The 22,322-nt window shown below is 51.9% G+C and overlaps 1 protein-coding gene across 3 annotated transcripts; it reads right to left on the bottom strand.

Annotated features, from left to right (window-relative positions):
* Nucleotides 1-48: 48 nt before the first annotated feature.
* On the bottom strand, nucleotides 49-22,322 carry MXRA7 (matrix remodeling associated 7). 3 transcript variants are annotated; one of them, XM_048964888.1, is made up of 5 exons: nucleotides 21,764-22,321; nucleotides 17,279-17,339; nucleotides 15,085-15,184; nucleotides 13,525-13,605; nucleotides 5,288-7,021 (listed from the first exon to the last, which is right to left on the bottom strand). In XM_048964888.1, the coding sequence occupies exons 1-4, from the start codon at nucleotides 22,229-22,231 to the stop codon at nucleotides 13,572-13,574; spliced, it is 663 nt and encodes a 220-aa protein (XP_048820845.1). In that variant the 5' UTR covers nucleotides 22,232-22,321; the 3' UTR covers nucleotides 5,288-7,021; nucleotides 13,525-13,571. The 3 variants fall into 3 exon arrangements, with proteins under 3 accessions (XP_048820842.1, XP_048820845.1, XP_048820843.1); XM_048964885.1 differs by lacking the exons at nucleotides 5,288-7,021; nucleotides 13,525-13,605 and adding an exon at nucleotides 49-2,425 and having other exon boundaries at nucleotides 21,764-22,322; XM_048964886.1 differs by lacking the exon at nucleotides 13,525-13,605 and having other exon boundaries at nucleotides 21,764-22,317.

The following is a 22,322-nucleotide window of genomic DNA, read 5'->3' as shown; positions in this document are numbered from 1 at the left end:
CTTTTGTCAGACACACGGAACCTGGACACAGCACTTAAGAGAATGAAGGGATTTGGAGAGGGATTTTTTTTTTTTTTTTTTTTTGTCTTTTTTAGTGCTACGACAGCCTCAAAACTCGTCTGGAAACTCATTCGAACACGCAAAGCGGCGCCGCCATCTTATCACGCACCGCCCTAATAGCGCGGCCCGGCGCATGCGCGCCCGCCGCCCCGGAAAGACACTGCACTCCCAGCACGCATGCGCAGTAGGGCTGCGTCACACAGCGCGCATGCGTATTACATGACAACGGCGGCGCGGACGCCTTTCCCGCGCTGCCCCTCCCGTGCCGTGGCGAGCTACGGGTGCCGCGCGGGGAGCGGGCGGTCGCCATGGCAACGAGGCCTGCTGCTGACCCGCCCCGCCTGCCACCTCTCCAGGCGGACGTGGCCTAGGGCCCTCGATAGACTTAGCCTTATTCCTCTCTGAAATACGGGCCTTGTCGATGACAGCTTTTACCGCTGTCCTGTCACGATCGTGGAGGCACTGCTCTTAGGAGACAGGATGGGTTGGTGGCAGCCACTCTTCCCTGTGTGGGGTGGGCACTGCGGGCACCATTTCATGATGAGGTGCTTGGGGAGGTGTTTTTCAGACATATTCATGTGCAGAGAAGGCTCACGTGTAAAAGAAGAAATATAAAAAAACTCTGGAAATAAACTGTAGAGTCTACTAAGCAAAGTCTAAAAGTCTTCCAAATCTGATTTCTCTTTTGCTTGCTTTCAAGAATAACCTTGGAAAAAAATCCCATTGCCCAGATGGAACGAAAGAGAATTCCCACATAGGAATTTCCTACCTTTCTTCCGTTTTACAGTTTGACAAAGGAAATTGTGGTTCCCACACACAGCAAGATGTTGGTCTGCTTGATTTTTCACTTTGTGAGACACCTTTGACCACGTGCTGAACACGAGAACACCCAGATATTTAGGTTAAGTCATGACTTGGCAGTAGAGCCAGCTTGATCTCATAATCAGCATGCCCTGGCTTATGTGAAAACAATTAGAAGATAAAATGATTCCTAGAAGTCAAAAAGCATACAGTGTTACGGAATGTACTGTAGTGGGAAACAGTGACCACATAATGTGGTTCTTGGTGCCATCAGGCTCTAAAGAATTGTACAAAATAAAGAAAACCTCATCCAAAGAGACCATTCCCTAAAACGAGGTCAGAAAACGTGTGAATAGTTACTAAAACCAAGACAATCCTTTCCAATAAAGTATTTAACAGGATTTCATGAAAGCTACACAAGAAGACAATCAGTTTAAATTAGGAATGCTGACTGATTTACTCTGCCTAAACCGCCAAGGTTTGATCAAAACTGTTCAAAACACTTGATAGCTTCACAGAGATTTCCTAAGTGCGTAGATTCTCGCATCATTTTTGCATTACAAGAACACAATCTGAGTTGAACGCAATTGTCCTTGTAAAGATGCCAGCCACTTTTCTGCACTGCTTTCACCGGTGTCAAGAGGCGAAGAGATGTCTCTGCTCCCAGGATGCAGCCAGCTGCTGTTTTCACAGGCATGAAGCTGAGCTCAGCGGGGTCAGCCGGAACCATCTTGGATTTGTGTCAAAAAGCCAGTGTGAAGGAGGATGAAGTATTCCTTTCAAGGAGATGAGAATGGCAGCTCACATCTAATCTCAGCACTAATGCTTTGGCTTTGGCTATTTGTTTTCTAACTGTAGGATTGGAAGCCTCTCTGCCAAGAGAGGTTGTGCAGTCTCCATCTGTGGAGGTTTTCAAGACCCAACAGGATAAAGCCCTGAGTAACCTGGCCTAACCTCACAGCTGATGCTGCTTTGAGCAGGAGGTTGAACTACTGATCTCCTTACGTCCCTCCCAACCCATGTCCCTTCCAACCTGAATTACTCTATACTATTCTTTCCATTCGTTTTAAATCTGCTCTTCTATCATCTTTGGCTTCCTTCAGCTATCAAAGCAATACATTACAAAGTTTGAAAGTTCATTCCTACGGAGCATGACCAGGAAGAAGTTACAAGTTTAACTAGATTATGTGACTGAGACATATGGCTCAGCCAGAGATAAAATCTCTACACAAGTCAAAAATACCATTACAGTTCTTCAAGAAAAAAATGATTAAAAGGGTGAAAAACTGCAAGTCTTAAGAAATACATATCACAGGCCTGTGTGCATTTGCAAAACAACCTGGAAATGCAAAATAACTACTGAAACACATTTATAGCACTACAATCTCCACAGTCCTGTATAATAATGACCAAGATGACTTTTGGGCATCGTCTTCACTGGCTGTACGGTTATATATCATACAATTTAAGCTGCTCCTTCATGTCTCCTTCAGACATCTCTCCAAATGTGTCACTCTTTTCCTTCATGAGCCTGAAGATGGCAGCCAGCTGCTCTCTCTGAACCCTGTCAACAAGAAAAGGAGAAGTAGGAATAGCCAGTCCCCAGCAGGCGCTCTGAACAAGCTCACCAAATGAAACATGAAGCCAAACGTGGGTCATTTTACAAGCCCTGTTGACTGCAGGAAATCTGCCCATGCAAGATGAGAAAGGGACAGCCTCTGGTTCTGCATCCTTCACGCTCACAGCTATCTGATTATCTTGCATGCCTCTCTGCATTTCTTACGGAGATAAAACTGCCTGCTTTAGCACCAGCTTTGGAGGAGTACCTTAGGGCTTATCTATGCTCACAGTTTCAGGATAACTCCACGTGTGGAAATCTGTAAGATCACCACGTCCCAGTTCAGTGGGCTCTATAGCAAAAATGGATTAAGCTTCATCAGCACAGCATCCTTTCATTCTGTAGTGAGAGCATGCAGATGCAGAGTAATTCAGGAATAGCTGTTAAGTTTTAAATTCATATCTTAGTGTAAAACTAGAGACTAGACTGCCTTCCACTGTGGACGTGACTTTAATCAGCCACTGGAAGACAAGATCACAGGCTGGAATCTGCTTTGATTCAAGAGTTTGTCTGCCAGTGTCAAAAAGTGAGATGAACTCACTGTCCAGCAATGAGATGATTCCTCCGTGGGCAGAATCAGACCAGCAGAACATCTACCTCAGATTTCCAGCCCTAAAGGTCCCACAGTTGATTGTTAATTTCCTGCTCCCCATAAAAGCTCATACCCTGATTTTTGCCTTACCTGAAGCAGTTAACCATTGTTATACGTCCTGCAGCGCAATGATTGGTATCTGCCACAATGCTTTGTTCGAGGAATCTTTATAGGAGAGCTTATATTGTTCACATATTTACTGCTTAGAGATAAAGAAGGGAGGGCTGCATGAGAATATCATGTATTCTCAAATGCCTCCCAGATGCCTAATGAACGAACTGATGCAACTGCCTACAGTTTTAGGTCAAAATGAATATTGCAGGTCTGTGGAGTCAGAATTCAGCAACTCAGAGCAGAGATTTGCTGCAATCCAATTTGTTGCTCTTCCCGTGTCTTTAGCATCACTAGACTTCCCCTCAGCTGGAAATATTGATTCTTGCTTTTATTTCTACAGTCACCCTGTCGAGTGTCCTTTGTCCCCATCACAGCCCGCTCTCCGCACAGGGCTTTAATACGCTGTAATTAATCCACTTAAATGGAGGCCAGTGGTTAACCTGGGGTAGTCTTCCTGCAAGTCCTGCGTGGACAAGCTATTAGCTGTTTCCATAATAGGAGCAGTAAAAATACCTATGGACAGGCAAAGCCGGGACGCAACCCTTGCCTGAATGAAGAAAGCACAGCATCAACAGTTAGAAGCACGCACACCAAGAATGAGTGGAAGGAGACAGTCAGGAATGAGCTGAGGAGCCCTCGCATCCCAGTTCCTATCAAGCTCTGTGTTTTCCCCTCTGGGCTCAGCCCCAGCAGGAGCAGAAGCAGCCAGCTGTCTTCCCAGCACCATCGCTGCAGGCAGGGCAGGAAGAAAGCACATCCTGGCAAAAGGAAGTTCATTTGCCAATTACTTCCTATTACAATTAAAACGCAATTATCTTGAGGCCAAATGTATCCTGATGTTGGAACCTTTTGGTTATGAAAGCTCTAGCCACAGCCTGTCCAGCACCTGGATTTGTCTATCCTTTATGCATGTTTCTCTGCTCACATGAAACACTTCCAGCTGCCCTTTCCAGACCAGAGGAGGTGCAGCACAGTTGTCACTGATCAATATTTTATTTTAGATCACCACTGGGTACCAGAGGGCACATTTCCAGACTGATGTGGAGAAATCCAATACAAGCCTTTGCCTCACGTGTTGGAAATGCGGGCCAGCTGCAAATGCTCTGCTCAGGTCTGCATCCATCACTTATTATCTCACAGACATTAACAGTAGTGAAACCTTCAGCTGCTTAAGGCTTCGTTTCCTTGTATTCTTGTCTCCAAAACTGAGATCGCTGACAATCCCCACTTATTTTTAAAACACAGCATCCATACATTCTGTCCATCCCCTCGACTTTAAATTTCACGACTGTACATTTGAAAGCAGAAATCAAAGAGGTGTTACTGCTCTGCACTTCATAATCTACAACAAAGGGAGAGCAAAACGAAGATAAGGAGAGAAAAGAGCCTGAGAAAGAAGAGAGAGACATCAAAAACATGAAGCTGATTTCAAAAAGGAGCTTCTGCTATCAAAGGCGACCTTGTAAAACAACTTTGTAGTGCTCCAGGTTGTATTTTCTTGGTGATTTCAGATCAAAACTATCCCATTCACAAGTAGAATCGTTCTCTCTTCCCGTAACTGCTGTCCTCAAAGCTGCTTGGATTCAAGAAGTCAAAGAGGATTTTACTTATTGCTGACAAAATAGATTAATTAAGGATTTTTCAAAGCAGCCTAATTATTCTTGATAGGGAATTGAATTTGCATACTTCACTCCCTCAGGCTCCTTTAGGCACTTCAGTCTCAAACTTCCACAATTAACTGGCGTTTTGGAGCAGTTAGATGTAGGTATGTTAAAGCAGATCTAAGCTTCAGGAGCTGCTGGGCATCTGTGTTGGCAGCAGCTGAAATCCTGGGCAAAGCTCTGCATTGGGAAAGATTGCTAATTGCTCCACACACAAACAAGGTCAGGATGCTACTGCAGCACGGAGCTGCTCCAGCAGGAACAAGGGAGAACCCAGGCTTTCACCACTGGCCTGACTTTGTTCCTGTTGGAGTCACTTCTAGGGTAAAAGGCACAAGAAAACAGAATGTACCTCTAACCTAAAGTCCAGATTTTCAACACAGATCTCTTGAGGAAAAAGTTACAAGCTGCTGGAGAAAGGGAGAGCAAGCACAAACCAAATAAACTATTCAAAGGTTTATTGGACCAAACGAAGGCAATTTTTACAGATTCAAGCCACTAGAATGACAGTCCTTCATATAAGAGCCACCATCAGATACAAAACAAACAAACAAAACAGAAGTAAAAAATACCCAGACAGCCACTTGAGTTGAAGAAATAGTTTGACTCGCTGCCACTAGCAAAAATCTGGACTCAGCTATAGACTTTGCTGGATGTACGTATTGCCATGTAACAAACACAATGTATATAAGGCATTCTTTGCATAGTTGGGTGCTTGGGACACAGAGTCAGCTAGCCAGCACCAAAGGGAGACAGCAGCTGTACTAGTGGGTGTTGAAGCAGAGGGTGTGCCTAAATTCGTATGCAAACCACTGAAGACGCTTGCAGTTGTTGGCTGGGAAGGGGCAGCCCAGCCTCTTCTAAGCTGAAGCCTCCTGCTGTTCTTTAAACGAGCCCTTTTATTAAGAAGTTGCCAACCCCAGGCGCTGGAAAGGACAACTGTGTACAAGGTTTCAAGTATCGTCTGCATAGGAATTAAAAAGGAAAGAAAAAAAAAATAAAAAAGAAAAAGCAGCCTGTTGGTTTTCTGATATGTTTGCAGCTTTAGCCAAGAGGCTGTTGTCCTGCAGTGAGAGAAGAATTGAAGGACGCGATCCCAGCCAGCCTGGTGCTTCTGCAACATCACTAGAGGACTTGGGCCCTCTTCTCACTCCAACAGACCAGCTGGCTTTCATTCGCAGCCTGCTGTGCCTGGAGCATGTGTACCTAGCCAAATTCATCCCCTGACGAGCTGAGGAGAGGTGCTGAGATGTGGCTCCTGTGGACAAGCCACTGGGCTAGCAAGAAAAGAGGGCAATGGGATAGCAAGCGGGCAGAGAAATGGGGAGGGCGTCTCTTCCAGGACCCCCCTCATCTCATGCTGAGCTGTGGGAGCCCACAGTGCCATAGCTACCTCCTTGGGTCTCATCTCTTGGGAACAGAGCGGGGAAGCGTGAATCCAGATAACAACAGTCAAAGTGTGGTCTCCGAAGCCTTCACCACAAACTGAACAGCTAAGCTATCAACCTTCCTCACTCCTCCAGTCTTCCATCTACCTGCAAGATCAGCTCTTTGCTAAAATAACTACAGAAGTGAGATTTAAGTCAGCTAACATCTTCTCTCCCTTACTTTGATCCCACTTCGTACCTCCACCCTTTGGAATAAAGTAATGTCACACAGTGTTTGAAATCAGTCAGTTCCCACTCCCCAGCAGCACAGAAGGATTTGGCTCTAAGAAACAACTTGGTAGTCTGGTACAAGATCCAGGCCAGTCTGGGAGAAGAGCTACAGTTCACCCACCCCTCTAAAGAAACAACACTGACTTCATGGCAGGGCTAATACATGGTGGTGAACAAAACTAATAGGCTCGCTGCAAATTTGGTATCCAATTTGGGTTCTGTTTGAAGGAGAGGGAGAAAGGTTAACGTAGGATATCCCAGCCCCCCCAAACACAACTCAGGTCACTCATTGGGCCCAGCCCCAGTCCATGGAGACACACAAGGATCTCCTTAAACTTGATACCACAGGAGTTTGTGAAGAACTCAACTTCAGAGCAAGAGGGATGCCAAGTTTTGAGGGCTTATGGATTCTCTTATGGGTGTGTTTGGTTGGTTTTGGTATTTCTCTCAAGCCTTTAAAGATGCCAAGGGATTTCTTTAGGAGGAGGCTAGGGACAACTTCATATAGTCTTCAGTTCTGCAAAGAGAAACAAGGAGAGAAGAGAAATATTTCAGTCATTTCACCCCTCAGGATGGTTTCATTATTATTCACATAAATGAGCAAGGGGATAACTCGGTATGAGTGGAGGAGAAGGCAAGCCAGCTTTCCCCTTCTGGGAAGAGTAAGTCACTGTTTGCAAACCACGTGCCTCAAAGGAGGAGGCACGTTTCCTCATCAACTGCAGCAGGATAGCTGAAACCCAGTCAAAGAAGTGTAAATCCTCTCATCTGGCATCAAACCTGAATTGCAGTCTTTCTTTCTGACCTATGATGAGAGCTGAAGAAGTCCAGCTAACTGGAAACCTTCATCAGCTCCAGGGATTACTGCCTCAGTGTCCCATGCAGAGCTGTCTTGGGCTGCTCACACACTTGTCCAGCCCACATTCCTCCTGCCACCTGCAACCAGATGAGCCAGGATCCGGTTTCCTGGATGAATGGGTCAACCTTTCTATTGATCTGTCTGACCAAAGAAAGGAGGCAAAACCAACAGACTCTATAGACCACAGCGCTTCCCTCCTCTCCTAATACCTCAGGGAAGGAGGGTGAGATTATTAGATACATTTTATGGATGGAGACATCCAGGCACTCCCCAAGGTCTTGCAGCATGTTAGCATGAATGTGGTCCCTCATTCCCAGCTTGAACCCTTCAGATGCTCTGCCCTGACTGCCCCAGCTGCTCTCGTGGAATGCTGTGACACACATGGACCACAGCCTAATTCCCCTGAATTCAGTAGGATTCGCAGTGCCCAACACCTGAGTCTCATTCAGACGTCACCTGCTCCTGGCAGCTACAACATAAAGGCAAGTTGCAGCCTCATTTCTTCCTTATTCCTCTGCAAAAAGTTCAGCTGTCTGCTGTTTTGTACAGACACTCAGCAACCCGGATCTCAGATGGGAGATGAAGGCTGAAGCCTCACAAGGGCCCAGGGCTCCTCAGGCAGTGCTGGGGAAGCTCAGCAGCCAACCCATGATGGCAAAGAAAGAAAATTCTCCAGAGTGGATAATCGCTCTGTGGGATTCGCAGCACTGACCATCAGATCATCCTGCTCAAGCCACACAAGCGTAATCAGATTTTACACATGAGGGCATAAGCTCATTGCCGTGGGGGCCCAGAAGGAGAAGTTCCCTCCAGCGTGCCACAGTTGGAGTGGGGAGGGATGGAGGACATCAGGGAGAGTGGATGGGGCTCAGATGCATCCCCTCTGCAGGGATACTCACCTAAAGGACAGGGCTGGGCAGACAGTAGGGGTGAGATCTTAAACAAAGCATGGACTTGATGGAGGATATCTGTCAAAACCACAAATTCCCTATCGGCAAAACAGGGATACCCCTTTCTGCTCCTGGAGCAAGCTGGGAGAGGGATTAAAGAGCATGAGGCAGACTGTCATGGGAACATCAGGGCCATATAATTCCCTAGAATGAGAACCTCCAACATTGCTGCCACGGAGCCTGAGAGATTTAATTATCTTAGGGTGAGCCATGAGCCACCACCTATCCTTGGGTCTTCCCTCCTTTCCATTTGACGTGGATGGTGAAATCAGCCTTACCAGCATTCCTTCCCCTGGCAGCATATGAATCAAGCCAAGTTATGGTCTTTTTTTAATGGATTATTTCTTCACATATAGATTATCCAAATTGCTCTTGCCCCAGTAAGGGCCAAGTCAATAAATCATAGTGTCGATCAACTGGATGTGGTCATATGCAAGGAGCAACCAGAAAATAAGGAGCTTAGACAAGGGCAGGTCATTGGTTGAAAATGGCTCAGGAGCTGAAGCTGAGGACACTGGAGCATGAGGTTGAACAAAGCCTGAGGTAACTGGTCTCTGCTGCTGAGGAAAAGGGAAGGACATTTTTATCCCTTCCTTTTTGTCCTGCTTGCAGTTCCTCTGCAATCTGAGATCAGCATCTGCAGCACAGGTGGAAACCAATGGTCTCTGATGGCCTCAGAAGCATGGCCCTCACTCCAGCTCAGCAATGACATTGGCACTGGAGCGTGGACTTCTTGTCTGAGAGAGCAGGCAGCATCCCAGCACTAATGTCCCTCTTGCAGTCAAAATCCACAGCAGGAGGTCAGAAACCTCACAGCTCATCCCAACTGTCCATAGCTTTCCAGAGGGGCTTCAACACTCTCTGAGGAGAAGATCCCCAGACACCTTGCTCTAACCACCTCTGGGAATTGCAACCATTTCAGGAAGAATTTTGTCTGGAAAGCTGATTTTCAGAAGCGTGGAGCATTCCCAGCTCCTTCCCCTAGCAGGTAAAGCAGGCACTCAGCTTCTCAAGAACATCAGTCCTCTGGTCTGAAGTGCTGGCAAGGAGGGTGCATACCTTCTGGCGTCAGGCTCTTCTCGTTCCAAGGCTATGATTCACCTTTGAGGCTCGAGAGCAGTGAGGAAAGGCCACTGGCACTGGGCCTGGCATTGGGAAACCAGGCTCCCCCAGGCATCTCCCTCCCATCTTACTACAGAGACTACAGTCTCGTCACCATTGCTTCCTATGTCTCTACCCTTGCGGTAGATATCATCTCACTGCTGGCAGTGAGCATCACGTCCAGGACCACAGTACTGCAGGAACAACACGAGGAAGGACTTACTAAATCCAAGCTTCCCCTTCAGTCCCAAAATTGTGGGCCAGCTTCCGTCAGTGGGTAAAACATGGAGAGAACTTAACAGCAGAATATGGAGAGAGAGTGCTTTGAAAGAGAAGAGTGAGAGAGTGAGAGGTACCAAAGGGAGATTTTATCTGCACAGATCTGAAATTCCTCCAGTGGGTGCATAGGACCTTGGGGATGCCTGTTGCTCCTCAGCACACCAAGGCGGCAGCTGAGGCAGCAATTAGGAGCACAGTCCCAGCAGCTCAAGGACAAGGCTGGCAAGGCTGAGCTGCCCTTGCTCAGTGCCGTTTCAAGGCAGAAGCCTCCTACGCTTCCCAGCCGCAGCAGTGACAGCTGAAAAGGCCACAGCACAGCCAGGAAGGCAGCTTGAGCTCTGCCAGCTCAGCTCAGCTCACCTCCTCCAGCTCGATGCTCACCCCTTTGCGATGTTTCTGAACCCGAGTCCATGTTACAGAAGTGGAGAAAACAACAGATGGGCCAACCTATGCTTGCATGCCTGGCTTCCTGCAGCCCATGATGCCACAAGGGAGGCAGCCTGGGCTCCCAGAGAGTTAGCAGAGGGAACAGCAAGCTGCCCATGCAGCGTGAAGTTAAGCAGAAGCAAATAGAGCCAAGTTGTGAGCGCTGGGTGAGGGAGATGCAAAGCAGCCACAAGCTGGGACAATTCGGGACCTCAGCCAAAAGGAAAAACCCAGGAGCTCAAAGCAGAGTCTGAAACTTCATCCCACGGCAGGGCTGGGGACTCACAGCCTGCAGAGGAGCGTCTGGAAGGTTCCCCCCAGGGATGGGAGAGGAGAGGAAGGGCTCTACTAGCCTCCCCTTTCCCTGTGTTTCCAAGGGAGGCATCCTGAGCTGCTCCGTGGGACTCATGACTCAAGCAGACGCTCTATAAATAGGGCCTGAGCTCAGCTCCACTGATTTCTCATAGACATTTTCCCTATGGAGAAGCATCACAGGCAGGGGAGTTTGGTGGGTCCCCCTGTACCCATGTGCCCCTTTCCTCCTAGGCTGTTCTGTGGCTGAAGGCAGCCTTCCCCATGGCCAGTGCCATCCCCATGGCTGGGGGCCGCAGTGAAGCAGTGGTCAGCCTGATCTAAACAGAACCCCACATTCACAGTGCTTGTAGCCCCCTGTTGCTACTTCTCCTCCCTCAGCCCAGGGCGACTATCGTGCTGCAGAAGATGAAGAGCAAACAAATAATAAAAATCCAAAGAAAGCCAAACTTACCAGCTTCCCTCATCCAAATGAAGTGCCATGCTGGACAGGAAAGGACAGCAAGCAAGCAAGCCAGGGCCATGTGATGGCAATGCAGGAGGTGGACAGGGACAGATGCAGAAAGAGAGCTCTCCTGAAATACAGCCTCCCCCAGCCCAGACCACCCACTTTTTCTACAGGGCCAGCAGTGGACATATTCAAAACTGGTCAAAGTCCAACATCTAAATCCTAGCAGCTGCTTCCTGCCCTTGTGTTCTCAAGTCATCACTGCAAGCATTGTCTGGTTCAAAATGGCACTTCGGCACAGCTCTCCCTAAAGCCACAGCTGCATCCCCATTTGATCTGGGATGTCTGGCAGAGCAAGATCAGCCCACTAACAGCCCTAGGACTGTACTTGTGCCCCATCCAGCCTGGACAGGCTGCACCACTCCAGTGCCACATCCCCATGTCTTCTCTCTGCCTTTCCCTGCAGCTAAGGTCTGGCCATGCGCCCTGCCTTGCTGAAACTCCAGGGTCCAAGCCTGGGTTTATTTAGTGGCTCGTAATTAAGAAGCACTCTGGACCCAGCTGGGGGCCAGCCAGCTTTCCATTGCTAACTGATCACCAAGAGAAGGGCAGTGGGTAGGATTTACAGCCATCCCATTCCCTTTGCTTGAACTCCAATTTGCAAGCAGTACCTTCTCAACCCACCCATGGCTGGCCAGGAGAGCCAGAGAATTAATCCCAGAAGGGCTGAGATGACTGTGGGAACCACGCTTACTAGCAAAGCAAACACAGCAGCCCTCCCTACCTTCTCCCCAGTCCTGTAGAGGTTGGACTGTGGTATCACCGAGCCATCCATCACACCTGCAAGCAGCAGGCTCTGAGCAGGCTGGGGCACTGAGTTTCACTCACACACTGCTTTAAGGGACAGAATGCTGTGAGGCTTTTCCAGCCCTGGAGGTGCCCTCACGTTTGCAGCTGGGCCCCTCAGGGTCAGAAAGTTTGCTGTCCTGTTTCTCTTGCTTTCCCCTTCCCACTCCACTCCTGGCACTAATTTAGGTTATGCAAAACCACAAACATCTCATCCGAGTACACACGCAGAAAACACAGCCTCTGCCTATGCTGCAGCCCACACAGCAATGAGAAGCATCTTAGTGTCTCATTGCTGGCCAGGGAAGGTGACTGACTGGGAAGTGCAGCTGCAGCACCCAGAGCTTGGGGGACAGCTTCTGGTTTTCTACCTCTGCCTCTCCAGAAACCCAGAAACAAGAGAAGACAAAGAGGAAAGAGCTTCCTATGGACTATCGTGTGGGATCTGCTTTCCCTTCAGCCTGCACACCTACAGAAGAGTGGGAGGGACTCAGCATCACCAAGGCCAACCAGGACTTGCTGGGACCTGCTCTATCTTGTAGAAAGAGAGAACTGAAAACAAAAACCTATGGGAATCTCTCTCCTGGTTGTTTTCTTTTTTTACTAAAAATGCAGCCTTGTTGCAGCTCTCAGTGCTCACTGCACAAACAAACCAACCCACTAACAGCCCTGGGGCTGTACTTGTGCCCCATCCAGCCTGGACAGGCTGCACCACTCCAGTCCCACATCCCCACGCTTTGCACCGTGGCAGCTGCAGTTGGCAATCGATGACCAAAAGCCTCAGGTGCAGAAGAGATGGATTTGGGAAATATGCAATGCTGGCTTGACTCAAGGCTGCATCCTTCCCCTGCTCCCTTCCCCTTCCTGCTCAGACTGCTTTTCTCCCCCAGAGGAACAAACGCTACGTGCTTCTGTTCTCCATGTGCTGGTAACCCCCCAGGTGTGCAGTGCCACCAGCCAAGCAGATGTGTTTGCCACCAAGAGTGACCGTCCTTCCCTCCTGAGAAGTCCTGCTATTTTTTAAGACTGAAGTAATCAAAAAGCAGGAAGTTGCATCACTCCATGAAGGTCACATTCCTTCCCTTTTGAGTCCAGATTTAGCGCCAGTTTGAAGCTGCAAGATTCAAGTGAATAGCAGGCAAGGCAACCACAGCTTCAGGAGCGATGCAGAGTATGAGCAGAAGTGGGTTTTAGTTTAAACAACCCTTCCTACTGCATGTCTCTCCTCTCCTGTCTATGGGTCTTCCTGTAAAAGGAATGATCTCAGTGGCATTTCCAAAATCAGGTGTCCCCAAATGAAGGGCTCCTGATGACAGACCACAACAGGCAGTCCCAATTGGGAGCCTTGCATTCTGCATGTTGCTTCCAAGCTGCTTCCCACAGGTGCCTGCTGGCCCATGGGGGTCAACTGAAGGGTCAGCAGCAGGCTGAGCCCCCACCTCCAGCTGTGTGCCCTAGGGCTAACCACCAGCTCACTGCCCTCATTTTCCAGGTCAGGAAATAGAAGCATTCATGGTATGTCTGAGCTGAGGAATCCATATGGAAGAGCTGAGCAGCTGGACGTGAGAACCCTCCATTCCAGGTCCCTTTGGAGTGCTCGTGGAAGTGAGATGGAGCAGGGGGAGCAGACTCATTAATCTGTTATGGGGAGGGAAGGGAGGTGGGAGAGATGGCTCAGAAATAAACCCTCCTCCCCCCAGAATAAAACAAACCAACAAAACACCACAGCAAAACCACCAGAACACATTAGCAGATGTTATCCATGGTAACACTACTTCTAAGAAACGGCGCATCCTTACCAAACAGATTTGCAAGAGTGTTTGTGGCCGAGGACCTAAGGTACTTGCTACAGAGATGTGAGATCAGAGGTCAGCTCAATCCTGCAACATAAAGGTGGCAAACCTGGGTCACAGCGGGTCGGCAGCGGTCAGAGTGCAGAACGCATGGAACCAGGGAGAGGGACGGGGCTCGGGGGGACCAGGCTGAGCTGCTGCCCTCTGCTCACCTGGACCTCACCCAGCAGCACCTGGACCCACACACCACCCTGAAATGAGAAGCTGCTGATGGCACAGGGAAGAAAAGGCAGCGACACAGCAGGACAAAAGTAAAACATAAAAACACAAAATTCATAAAGCTGCCGTAAGGAAATGAACAACACAAACAGAGAGGAGAGACAGCAGAAGGGAGCAGTAGGAAAACGCGCTGCCAATGGCCCTCAGTGTGCGAGCTGCTGAGAGCTTCCAAGGCGTCCTCAGTGCCATCTGCCAGCCCTGGGGGCACAGCCCTGCCCTGGGACGTGAGCACTGATACCCATCCTTCAGTCCAGAGAACAAAACCTTGGCTGGGGATGCAGCGAGAGCGACGTCCCCTCACTGCACCCACAGGATGCCCAGTGGCTTTTGTTGCTACCAAGGAGCCAGCCCTGCAGGTCTCCCGTTGGAACCCTCACGCAGTGATTGCTCAGCTGGCTGCTGGAGCTGCAGAGGGTTTAAATGGACCTTTTGCAGTGGATTTTGTACTGGTGCTTAGCAGGATCCCCCAAAACAATTCCCATTGAGCCCTGTGGGTTGGGATTTCATTCACATTCACTCTGTTCATTCCACCATCCCCTCCCCACGTGAAAGCAGTGATGCCAACAGACCTGGCAAGTGTTGTACAGACTGCATGCTCCAGGCATGATAAAGACATAATGGGAAGAAAGCAAACATTTTCCTGATGCCAGCAATGCAGGGTCAGCCCAGAAGCAGCCAGAGCTGGCTTGCATGGCTGAGACCAGAGCGTGCAGCCTAAGCAGAGCGCTGCTCCTAGCAGAGCTGCACAGCAGTGAACCCTGAGACCTGTGGGCAGAAAGGGAAGGCATCCCTTGGTGTGAAAGTGGGGCTAACATGAAGGGAAATGGTGCAGGATCAGCATGTTTAGGGCAGCCTGCGTGGAGAGCTAGGGCCCACAGCCCTTCCTTGGGGATGACAAGGGAGGGACCGGCATCTCCTCAGCATGCTGTGGGCCACACTGGGATACAGAGCTCCAAAGCTCCACATTCACTGCCTTTGCTCCAGTATTTCAGAGCTGTACCCAAACCCTCAGGCAATTGACAGGGCAAAGGGAGGGGAAGGGGCAGTCAGAGCCTCAGTGGATGGAAATCAACGTGGTGCCAATGGGTCCGTGGATATACACCAACTTGCACAGGTGAGACATCAGGTCTGAGCATCCAGAGGAGCTTGCCCAGCTGCAATGAATCACTGCGGCCCTGTATCTCCTCAATCCATGTGATTGTATTTGTGATGGTGTGAGATCTTGCTTCAAGAAACTGCCAACCAGATGGACTCAGGTGAGAAGGGAAAAAAGGAAACTCAGCATACCTTTGTTCTTCCTCAAGCTCTTCTTTGGTCATCATTGACTTGTACTGGTTTCCCCTCAGCTTTCCAGGACTGTACTTAAAAGAGAACGTCTCATCTGCAGCTGGGGAGGGCAGGACAGAGGAGAGCAGGAGATGGTGTGAGACAGAAAGCACCTGAGAGGGACATTCAGCATCCACAGGCTCGAGCTGCACGCCCAGCCCTACTCCCATGCATTCACCCATGAGGCTTCCACCATCGGTTCCAGAGCCTCAGGAAACCCTGAGGTATCTCTCCCCTCCTCCCCAGGGGCCCCTTTCCAGATCTCCCCATCTCAGCCTCAGGCTAATTAGTGCCAGAGCTCACGGATCTCGGATCTCGAAGCAAAGCTGATCCTTTTCCAATCGGATTTCATTAGAGCTCCGTTTGCTTTTAGAAACCTCTCCCCTTCCTTATCTTCCCAGAGACAACAGAGAACAGCAGCGGTGGGGGCGATCCAAAGGGCGGCCCTGAGGGCTCACGGAGCCGCGCTTATCTGCAGCTGCTGATCCACAGACCTTTATCTCCCAAGGACTGTGGGATGGAGCTGCCTCGTGTCAGCTGCTCAGCACAGCTGCACCCACAGAACCATCTGCTGTCCTCACAGAGCCCCGGGGCTCCTTCCGAGGAGCCCAACAAACAGAAGGTGCTGTGGCCCTGTATCTCTCCCCTCCAGGAGGAGCCTGACTGCCTGTGCATCTCCAGGACGCTGCATGTTACCCTCAAACCCACCATCCTGGGTGATTCCTCCAGGCACCAACGAGACCCCATAAAAGTGGTCACGAAAGCGTATGGAAAGAAAATCAGCTGCTGCTGTTGCTTTGGGAGATACTGGGAGGGAAAGAACAGAAAGAGAGGGTGTAACATCCTGTTCCTTGCCCTGGTGCAGCCCAGGAGTTATTTTATTACCTTCGTACAGCTCGCCTGATTTCAAGGACAATTAAAATCATTTCCCCCATTGGTTCTCTGCCAAATTGAGATTTTGCCTGTTCAAAAAGGGCAGTTTAATCGCTGCTCCACCAGAAAGGAACAAGCAGCAGGGAGGAGAGGTGGCCACCTATCTCACTGCCCACGTGTTGTGGCTTTGGAAACCGCTGGATGTTTTCTGAGCTCAGGAACTTTCTTTGCAGACTGAAAACAAACTTCAGGAAGCACGGAGCAGGGAGGCAGGGCTTTCACGTGGCCGGCTGCAGGGCAAAGATGTGACCTACTTACCAGGAGCATATGAAAGAAAATATTTATTTTTCATCTCTTCTCTTGCATTGCATTGCAAGAGCTGGCAGTGTGTGAGCCGGGTGAGAGCCCTGCGAGCTCAGCAGCTGCCTCCTGCCTCCCATCTCCCAAAGTGGGGCTGAGCTGCTCTTGTGCACCATGGGCTCGTGGGGATGCTGAGCAAGCTGTGAGCCGTGCCCGACTCCATGTGAGCTGCCCCAAAATAGCCATGAACCAAAAAGGGCACAGCACCATCACCATCATCCTTTGGGCAGCAGACGCCCATCATTCATCCAACCAGATCTACCAGCCCCAATAACACCCCTGATGCTGCACGGAAGCCCAGCAGGATGGAACACACACATGTCTTTGTGGAACCCTGTCCCCTACAGAGGGAAGGCGCTTCTCCCACCTCACGAGATTAAAATTTGATTCCCTGTGGCATTAGGGTAATCCTCCTGAGCCTGGGGATTGCCATGCTGTGCCTTACCCGGGTTGGGAGGAAAGTGGGGCAGAGCAGGAGCAGCACCAGCACAGAGGGATGTGGGCACAGCCCCACTGACACACTGCTGCTTGATGGGCCGCCTGCTTTGTTTTCTCTGAGCACAGCCACCCCAGTGAGGCAATTCATCATTTTCCAATCAACTAATTGAGTAATTAGTTAAATGTGGCTCTGCCTACAGACTCCAGAGATGTGCCTCGAGGGGAGGAAGGAGCTTTTGGGGTGCTGCTCCAAGGGATTGAGCAGTTTGTCTGCTCCCAGGTATTTAGTAACAGTGACAGCCCAAGGGTAGGGGCTCTTCTGCTGTGTGTGGATCCCCAGTAGCTGCTTCTCCCTCCACGTCCCTTCATTTTGGGATGTTGGGTCCTTCTCCCCTGCACTGCTCAGAGATGGGGGACCATCCCCAGGCACTGGGGCTCAGCTTTTCAGACCATCCCCGTGGGGCACTGCCTTTCTGGCACTCACCATCATCATCCTCCGTCTCTTTCACCATCAGCTTCTCACTGTCTGAGTCTGGATCTTCCTCCTGCAGAGGGAAAAGACAGAGCAGCCATGATCAGAAGGTGCTGTTCTACATCACCTATGAGAGCCCTCAAAATTGGGTACTGCTTCCCTGCCCCATTCTGAGAAGAGGGGAAAGGGATGCTTTGCTAACAAGCAACGTTCATTAGTCTGCTTCCTTCTCACTGCCTAGCAGTGTCATGAGAACTGCCCTCTCCCCATGCCCACGGGGCTGCCATTACAGTCATTTCCTCCCTTGGGCCCTCAAGCACCAAAAATAGCCCCAGGAGCAGGGAGGGAGGCTTGGAGCTGGGTCTGGGGCATGGAGGGGCCCAGCAAGAGGAGCATCCATCCCACACAGACACGGGCAAGCAAAGCTGCCCCCAGCAGGAGCCATCTCAGCTCAGGATGCACAGGGAGGAATCAAACAGCACAGAGTTTTAACACAAACCAAGCCTGGAAGATTTGGGGTTGCCTCCCACGAGTCGCAGCAAGCTTTATCAAGGCCGGATTCCTTGCAGATGGAACGTGGGGAGGGAGAGAACAGCTCCAGCCCTGGAGATAAGACCAGGACACAGGCAGTGCCCACACACGTGCCTTCCTCCCTGTGTGATGCAGGCAGGAGGGGAACCAGCACGGACCCCGCACTGGGTTTGCAGCGGTGGCTTCATATCCACCACTAAGCGTGGTACTGCTCAGACCCAGCATGGTTTGTCATCGGTGAGGAATGCGCATTATTCACAGCCCCTTGGCTTCTCCTCACCACCCAGCTCCCCAGGAGGACACGTGGCTGACACCCCAGCAGCCATCGCTATTTTGGGCCACGCTTCCAAACATGGGCACTCACTGCTGATACCTGGGCAGCCCCAGGGCCAGCAGAGCAGCACCCAACAGAGAGGATGCTCAGCCCTGGCCCTGGGGGTGCTGAAAGAGAACTGTTCCTGCTCCAACCCACTGGAAGAAACATTTGATGGGAGCAGAAGGGGAGCAGGCTGGGCTGCCAGGCCAGCAGGCGATTGCTATGTGCTGTGGTCACACTGGGGAGCTCTGCTCGTGGCAACTGCTTGCTCACTACAGCACAGCATTTTTCTGCTCAGAGGCAGATGCCAGCAGCTCCCTTCCCCCCGTGCTGCAGCCCTGCCTTCCACAGCCCTGTCCTTCTGTCTGCCTGGTCGGGAGCAGCTCCCACAGGCAGCCCATGGGATGCGTACTGGAATGAGCCAGGCGCTGCTCCTGGCCATGGGTGCAAGTCCAAAGAGCACATTTGCACCCTGAACACACAGACAGAGTCTAGAAAAGCCCTCAAGACCCAGGACAGCACTGCTGGCAGCCTTTGCCCCACGGCCACTGCCAGATCAGTGGTACCACAGTCACACGAGGATGCGGTGATGCTGAACCACAGTGCTGCAGAGCAGGGGAAGGCACAGCAGCAGCCCTGGGGATGCTGATGCAGCAGTCGGGCTGCCAGGATGGAGAGCAGTTTCTGCAGAGCTGACACTGCGTGGCACAGCCAGCACACGGGTGGGACAGACACCCCCAGCAGGAGCTGCCAGGAGCTCCCATAAGCAACGCCACCAAATCACAGCCCCCCCAAACCCAGCGCAGGGTTAAAATCCCCCAATTCATTACCTTAAATAACAATGCGGCAATACAGCTGTCTTGGCTTTTGGCAGACCTTGGCTGTAGCACTCAAACATTTGTTAGCTCATCAGAAATGTGCTTTGCCCTTTAGCTTCCATGGCCAGCGAGCAAACGCCCACGTGTGAGCCTGACTTGGGCAGTGCAGGCTGCAGACAAAAGCAGCAGCGAGGATGAGACCCCATGGGAGGTTTGGGGCACTGAGCAGTAACAGAGTGCTCCCCAAAAGCCCCACTCATGGCTTTCCCAGCCTATGAGCCCTCTTCCAGCCCTAAAGCATCTCCCAGGTGGGAAAGCCTCCTCTCTGTCATAGGGCAATATAGGCTGAGCTCCCCATCACCCTGTTTTCAGCTCATTTATGGCCAACCAGAGGCAGTTCCTCCCTCCCCACAGCAGGTTTCCCTCCTCTAAAGGGATGCAAGGAGGGGCTGCTGGGTCCCCACCCCTTCTGCTGTCCCGTGGGCATGATGGGGACAAGCAGAGCCCCTCATCCATTCCAACTGCAGGGAAATGGGAAGGCCCTGGGCTGCAAAGAAGGGGGGAGAAAATTACCCTGGAAGCTCCCAGCCCCACGTTGCCATTTATGGCTGCGCCTTCTGATCCAAGCCTGATGCAAGAGTTTGCAAGAGGAAGGCAGCGGGGAGCCAGACAGAAAAAGAGAAGCCAGGAGGGAAAGGGGAAGGAAAAAGCCTTTAAAAAGGGGGGAAAAGGAAGCTGATGGGCCAAGTTTGGCAGAGCAGCAGCCCTTGGGTAGAAGAGCTAGTGGGAGATTTGGGGATTTCTGCTCCTTTCTGGCAGGACCCACGCTGAGCTGCCACAGCTCTCACCCAGCAGCTTCTCATTAGGGCAGCAGCATCCATCACGTAACGAGCTCCGACAGCGACAAACTAATTAATTTTTTTTGTCAGTGATGGAAGCCAGCAGACACAGGGGAATCACCACCAGAACCCAATGGGAATGAGGATCTCCTTCCCCTGATTCCCCCTCTTTCAGCCCTGCCCAGCACACGGAGAATCACCTTGCCCACCAGGGCAGGACAGGGACCTTGCAGGACAAAGGCAGGGACCGGAGCATAAAGGCAGCAGGAGGGAACACAGACAGCAGGGCGATGCACTGAGCACACCGACGCTGCTTCATCCATCAGCACTTGCTTCAGTGCTTAATGGCTGCAGAGAACCTGAAGCAGCACGTGCTGAGCAGACAGCAGGGAAAAGGGGAAAGGCCTCGGAGTGCAGAGCTCAGCCCACTGCTGTCTGATGCACTGGGTCTGCCGAAAAGCTCCAAGTCTACAGCAGCACGATGCTGGTCTGAGCCTCTGCTGAGTCACATCAAGGGACTGCAGCCCTCAGCCACGAGTAGGGCAGGGCTCATTCCCAGCCTGTGCAGCTCTCACTGCTTCGACCAAACTCCTTCCCATCCACACCTGTTAACAACTGCTTGGTGCCAGAGCAGCTCACCCTGCCCTGCTGCTGGGAATCACTTCCCAAGGAAGCAAAACCTTGTCCTGTATCGTGGAATCACTGAGGTGGGAAAAAAATCATTGAGTCCAACCGTCAGCCCATCACCATCTGTGCTTTGCTGTGTGAGGCACAACCTGCACTGAGCACAGTGTCCTCCAGGCTGTGGGCACCCTGGGCTGTGCTCACTGGGGCACCCAAAGGGGAGAGGAACATCTCATACAGACGGTCACCTTTGGGCAGACAGAACTGCATTGCCACGTTCCTGAAGGAGGTTGCAGTGGTGTCTGCTCAGGAAAATGCGACTGAAGAGCAGCCAGGAGGGAGGAGAAACATTCCCAACTCGTGTTAATGAGACGACAGAGAAACTGCACGTCCTGGGTGCTGCTGAGCGATCCCAGCTGGGATACAGCCAGTGAATGGCAGTCCTGGGGCTCCCCAGCCCTGCAGAGCACTGAGAAATCCCACAAGTCATCCCAGAGATGGACAGATGTCCCCAGCGCTTTTGGGAGGCTGTGACGATGGGGGTCTGCTTGAGAGCCATCCCCGTAGCCAAGGGATGGTGCTGGGACTCAGGGAAAGAAATGGGAGATGAAGGAGGTGGGAGGAGGGTGAGGTCCCAGCACTGCTCTGATGATCACCATGGGACACAGAAGTGCCAACCCACTGCGCCTCGCCCGCTGCGCCCGGTGAGTCAGTAGCGATGCCTTCCAAGACAACGGCTGTCTGTCCGTCCGTCTGCACACTGCCCAGCAGCCTGGATGCAGTCACCAAGGATTAGCAATGCTGCTAATAATAGCCAGCAGGCAGCCAGGCCCCAGGCTGTGCTCCCCAGCTCAAACACGTCTGCATGCCCTGCATCCCTCCCGGGTTCCCCGGTCACCCTGTTGCCTGCATCCCTCGCTGGTACAAGGGGTGGCCCCAGGAGAAGCACCATCAGTTTGAGCCCCTCGAGGGTCCCCAGGCCCATGGCACAGAGCATTAACGCAGAGCTCATGGAAGCCAGCAGGGCAAACTCCTTCCATGGCCGCTGGGTCACCCTTTTATTTTTAAACAAGATCCGGAGCTGGAGGAGGATTTACCAGGCAGCCCCCCCCAGTTCAAGCACGGGTCAGAGCTCAGGGTGGGAGGCCAGTAGGGTGCTGGGGGGGGGACACGAGGGGGAGACCTCCCTGGGGCTGCAAGGACAGCAGTTGGGGCATCCTCATGCTGCAGGGGGGCGATTTGCTGCAACCCACAAAAAAAGGGGGGGACAGAAAGAGCGCACACCCCCAGCACCTGGAGCAGCTGCTGGGAAAAGGACGTGCAGCCCTCCACGCGAAATTCGCCTTCCCTCAAGCCTCCCTCCCCTTACCTTGCTCTCTTCCTCCTCCTCTTCCTCCTGCTGCTGCTGCTCCCGGTGTTCGGCGGCGGCCGGCGGGCGGGGGATGCTCTCGGGGCTCCGCTCGGCCGCGGATTTCTGCTCGGCCGCGGATTTCTGCTCGGCCACCGCCGCCTCCTTCTCCTTCTCCTTCTCTTCCTTCTCCTCCTCCTTCTCCTTCTCCTCGCCGCCCGCCCCGACCTCCTCCACCGGCACCCGGCTCCCTTCTACCCCCGGCCCCTCAGCCGCTCCCTGCGGCTCCGCTTCGCCCCCGGCGGCCGAGCTCGGCTCCTCTCTACCCGGCTCCGCTTTGCCCGGCTCCGCTTTGCCCGGCTCTGGCTGCCGCTCCGCCGCCCGCTGCCCCTCGCCTCCCCGCAGCTTCACAAAGACCGAAGCGAGGACGATGGCCAGGACGGTGAAGAGCAGCGGGACGGCCAGGTACAGATCCACGGTCACGTCCATGCTGCCGGAGCCCGAGTGCGCGGCCACCCGCTCGGCCTGCGGCGGGGCTGGGCAGGCTCTCAGCAGCCTTCACCCGGCGTCATCTCCCTCG

This window comes from Lagopus muta, chromosome 18 (genome assembly GCF_023343835.1).
Source record: "Lagopus muta isolate bLagMut1 chromosome 18, bLagMut1 primary, whole genome shotgun sequence".
In the NCBI taxonomy this organism is placed as follows: Eukaryota; Metazoa; Chordata; class Aves; order Galliformes; family Phasianidae; genus Lagopus; species Lagopus muta.
The sequence above is the reverse complement of the archived record's forward strand: the minus strand, read 5'-3'. Positions and strand labels throughout refer to the sequence as shown.